This window comes from Colletes latitarsis, chromosome 11 (assembly GCF_051014445.1).
Source record: "Colletes latitarsis isolate SP2378_abdomen chromosome 11, iyColLati1, whole genome shotgun sequence".
NCBI classification, from domain to species: Eukaryota; Metazoa; Arthropoda; class Insecta; order Hymenoptera; family Colletidae; genus Colletes; species Colletes latitarsis.
The window spans coordinates 8,029,229-8,034,040 of NC_135144.1; the positions used below are offsets into that span (position 1 = coordinate 8,029,229).

The following is a 4,812-nucleotide window of genomic DNA, read 5'->3' on the forward strand; positions in this document are numbered from 1 at the left end:
ACTTCTAATAGTGCCTGAATTATGGAAAATATACTAGTAGTTAAATTGTTCTAAGACAGTGGAAACTGGAGATTCTCTTCTTTTATCATTGTTGTGTATTTCCTATTTACATCGAAAGTTAACTAGAATGAAATACCACATTTCGTCCAGTTTTTTATAAAGAAATATAAATCGTTCTACCAGTCAGATTATATTTTATTCTAATTAAGCGCATAATAATAATGATACCTCTTGTTGTTTTTTAGTTGTTCCGATACATAGACGTTATTTATAAAAGATGTTTTATATAAATCATAGGAAGAATGAAATACTATATAAAAAGATCAAATAGACTTTTTCTCTATCTTTTCTAGAAAAGAGAAGATTAACTCTTGTATTGCATATTTACATCACATTGAAAACGCATACCAGAAATGTTTTAGAATAATGTTTAGCTAAACGGTCTCATTTGCAAAGGCTTAATTAAGATATAAATATTTGGGAAATGAATACTACAAAAAACTTATACTTTACTATAAATATTATGCAATGCTTTGAAAATTACATATACAGTTCATAGTATAGATACATACGTTATAAAACTATGACATAAGTTAGATACACCAGTAAATAAGAATAATGCCATGAGGGCTCCAATCGATGTTACGAAAACGTTTTGTTAGTTCAGAGTCCCGAAATGTCATGATACCGCTTGCAATATTTAATACATCATAAAATAAAAATTGATTCATATATTTCTTAGAACGTTACTTATTATGTGGATGCTTCAAATCCATTAATTTATCCAAAACTTCCTCGAAGAATGGATTTCCTCCCAAACGTTCAATCTCGCTTCTTGCTTGCTTATCCAAATCTTCGATTACATTTCTCGTATAAGCAAAAGAACCGAACTTTTCTAACAGTTTAGCGAAATATCGTTTCACCGCAATATCCTTTGGCCGTCGTCTCAGAATGTCTTTATTTTCAATCATTAAGGAATAACAAAGAATTGTTCGAAAGGATATGATACGAATTATGTTAGGTAATCTATATCAGAATAAAGGATACTCGTTATTTGCGTATCTTCTGGATGACTTTGTATAGCATGTATGATAGGAAAATTGAAACTTCCTGTACTCAGGTCATCGGCGTAGCTTTCGTCATCAGTATTCTACAAAAGTAACTAAATTATTTACAAAATCTATTTCGTACCCTCTCTCCGATTTCAAGGACCATGTGATACGTTAACAATATTAAGAGTCATGTCAAGAGTATATCCTGAAAGTAGCTATGTCTCTGTTTAAATCCAAGATATAAAAATGTTCTCAAGTAAAAAGTTGAATCCTCCATAATTTTTGTGTTTGATGAAGCGTGGAAAGTATAATATGGAATATTTTACAAGGAATATATAATAATTTATCTGCTTGATCATTTAAATTGCTATTCTTATTTTATTGATTACCTATTACGTGAATATAATATTGCCCATCTCTGCCTGATACCTACTACACTTAGTGTAAGGGTTACAATTTCAATACATAATAATCATAGTGACTGTATTGTCAATAATAATGAATACTTAGTCTTCACTAAAACTCCTTTCCACAGTATGCATACTCTTTATTGAAACAGCGAACCTTGCATATCTTCACCAATCGCTAAACCCATTGTTTACAACTTTTACCACATAACTTAACAAAGTTAACAAAAATCATTAATAAAGAAACTTCTTCGTTTCATTAGTATTATTCCATCGTCATAAAGGTTTCTTCGGTGAATGGTGTGATATTTCAATCGAGTTGGAATACTGTAATCTTTGAAATTAACGTCGAACGTCATTTAGGTATGACAAATTGTTCAGGATGTAAATTTTGATAACATACCACGAAATCATTGAAACCGAAGAGGAGAACTGCTTTTTAAATATTTACCAGAAGTAATTATTATATTATACAAGAATAATATATTCATTAAATCATACTTACCGAGTCGTAACGAAAATTAGTGTAGTCATTACAAATTTGGATGTACAACGCTATAATATTTACTAAGGGAGTAAAATCCTCTTTGCAATTTGAAAACAGTTGCATTAAACGGACCACAAAACTGAGAAACGTTCCTGTTTCTAAAACACGAACGGTCTTTATATTTGCTATGTTTTCAATAATGCTGAAGATTTATAAACAAATCAAAACATATATGACAACATTAACTGGTGAATTAATTCTGACTTACTTTCAAGCACCATCAGCTTATACGAAGCTTCAGATGGACAAATGAAATTCTCTCTCCAATAAATTTCTAGACCCTGCCCCCTGTGACATTTCAACGATTCCTCAATGAATATTTCCATAGCCTAATTGTTATGGTAATAGTATTAGAATCTAAATTTTACGTCGAAGGTTAAATTTTCATCAGATTGCTAACCTTTGGATGATTCAACGCCAGAGTTTTTTGTATAGCAAGGAATATAGCATGGCTTCCAGCATTCAATGTTTTAGCTATTCCATAAACAGAGTGAGCTACTGGAACGTTTTTTCTTACTTTTGTTTCATCTTGTATATCATCGAATCTGCAGAAGTGAGACAAATTAATTAATCGGCAGTAGTACAAAATCATGGTACATTGTGAACTCACATAAGATTGGAAATATGAAATATATCTGATGCAAATACAATGGCACGAAGTTTGTCTTCTGGTACTTTTAACCACGCATTAAAAGCAATTGATATCTTGGATTCCAAGCTTAGCTCGATAGATTTCTGCATGTAAGTGAAGGGTTCTAGTATTAGCTGCAACAAAATGTTCGCTTTAACTACCGAAGTCACGATTACTTAATAAAAATGTCTTAAAGTCAATTTACGAATTTTATTCGTATTTAGAATTCTTTGCAATTTACAATTCGTATTTACGACAATTTATTTGGAATTGTCTGTGCACGTATAACTTTATTATGTACATAATAGTTGTGATGAGCTAATAAAATATTAATTCGTACGAAGTGAATAAAATTTTGAATGGAATTATTTTCAGCGGGCGCATTGGATTCATAAAAGTAGCATTTTTACTAAAGCCGTTTTTGCTTAACGTTTCCTTCTCGCTTTTGAATGGTAATTTTGGACGAATTTGTGCCAATATAAATAGAACTTCCTTAATGGACGTTTATCGAGTCTTTGAAAACAATGAAGTTCTGAAGAAGTAACTTCTAAAGTCTTTGAATTTTAATGGAGAATTACTCGTATGGATTTTTGTAAATGAAAATTTAATTAATCTTTAAACTTTCGTTGAGGCTCTTATATGTGATATTCTGTAATAGTATTATTACAGAGAAGGTCGTAACAAAAGTTTAAAGAATAATTAAATTTTCATTTATAAAAATCCATACGAGTAATTCTCCATTAGAATTCAAAAACTTCAGAAGTTACTCCTTCAGAACTTAATTTTTTGCGAAGATTCGATAAACGTCTACTAAGGAACTTCCATTTATAATGGTACCAATTCACCGCGAAATACTATTACTCTCAGTTTATATGATATTTTGCGATTTCGTTCTCTCAAACCGTATTATAAAGCCCACTTGTTAGCAAAAGTTACTTGAAACTGGCCACGTTCTATTTACTGATGATGTCATATTGAAGCGTTTGTTAGTACGAGACTGATTTTCCTTTGCTATTACATTGCTCTAACCTTGTCATCCTCGTCATCACCGGATAGTGAATATAACAGACTTTTGATCTCCTCCATTGCGTGTTACAGTAGAACTAAAACCATTGGATTTGCTGTCACCAGTTTATAAATCGTTTTGTGTAATTGATGCACATAATTTAGCGGAATTTTGCACGTTAGGATAGTGATACATGAAAAACGTGCATGCTTTTTCAGTCGTTTCATGAGCGGAATGCATAATTATATCGCGTTATGGTGTGGGACAAAATTCTGTGTTGATATGCTGGTCCATATTACATTCAATGAATTGCAAGTTTCTCGTGTGAAATGCACAATCATACAAGAATACTGTCATCGCTATACTTGATGCACGTTTTGCGATGAGAACCTTGACTAGGTGGATTATGAATAGAATTATTTGTTTTATTTTGTACTAACATGTATTCTATTTAGCATGAAGTACCGATGTGCAAATTTACTAAAACGCCAATTAACATTTTACTCAAAAAATTGATTATACTTAAGTAAATATAAAAATACGTAATTGTGCAGTTGACACATGAATAGTTTTTTTAGATAATATACCATATTGTTTTTGAGTGCGTTTTCCACTCTCTTAACATGTATAATAAGAAGGAAAAAAAATAGGTATTAAATATTTTTGGTTACTCGAAAGTCATACAAAGTTTCATCAAAGTCGAACATTATCACTTGGAATATTTCCTTTGTCAGTTACGATTAAAAGAACAGATATTGCATTTTACAAGTTTCTTGAAAATTCAATGAGACGTGCAATTTGGATAACAGCCATGGAATTAGATTCATTCAGTTTGCCAAAACTACTATTTTTATGATCACAGTACTTCAATAGAGAAGACTTTAATAGAATGTCAGTGTTCGCGCGTGTTAAATTAAGAGCAGTTGCTGTTCCGCATATGCATATGTAAATTTATTATTTATAACTATTGGTTAACATTGTACAGAATTCATGCGCTCAATATGTTCGACGCTGAACGTTTCTTTTGAGGAAGAAAGGGACATTGAAAAAAGTTCATGTCATTGTGAAAGGAAAGGTTTAATTCGACCACCTTAAATTCTTCATAACCTGTATATTAACTGTTCAATTAATGTCATATGTTATTTTTTATTCTAGAAATAATGGGACAG

General features: G+C 31.0%; 1 protein-coding gene across 3 annotated transcripts; it reads right to left on the bottom strand.

The window, feature by feature from the left end:
* Positions 1–693: 693 nt before the first annotated feature.
* On the bottom strand, positions 694–3,806 carry LOC143347744 (terpene synthase-like). Of its 3 annotated transcripts, none has more exons than XM_076777220.1 (7): positions 3,667–3,806; positions 2,617–2,771; positions 2,407–2,551; positions 2,215–2,335; positions 1,965–2,104; positions 1,048–1,150; positions 694–955 (listed from the first exon to the last, which is right to left on the bottom strand). In XM_076777220.1, the coding sequence occupies exons 1-7, from the start codon at positions 3,721–3,723 to the stop codon at positions 747–749; spliced, it is 930 nt and encodes a 309-aa protein (XP_076633335.1). In that variant the 5' UTR covers positions 3,724–3,806; the 3' UTR covers positions 694–746. The 3 variants fall into 3 exon arrangements, with proteins under 3 accessions (XP_076633335.1, XP_076633336.1, XP_076633337.1); XM_076777221.1 differs by having other exon boundaries at positions 3,599–3,744; XM_076777222.1 differs by having other exon boundaries at positions 695–955; positions 3,574–3,746.
* Between the last annotated feature and the right edge of the window lie 1,006 nt (positions 3,807–4,812).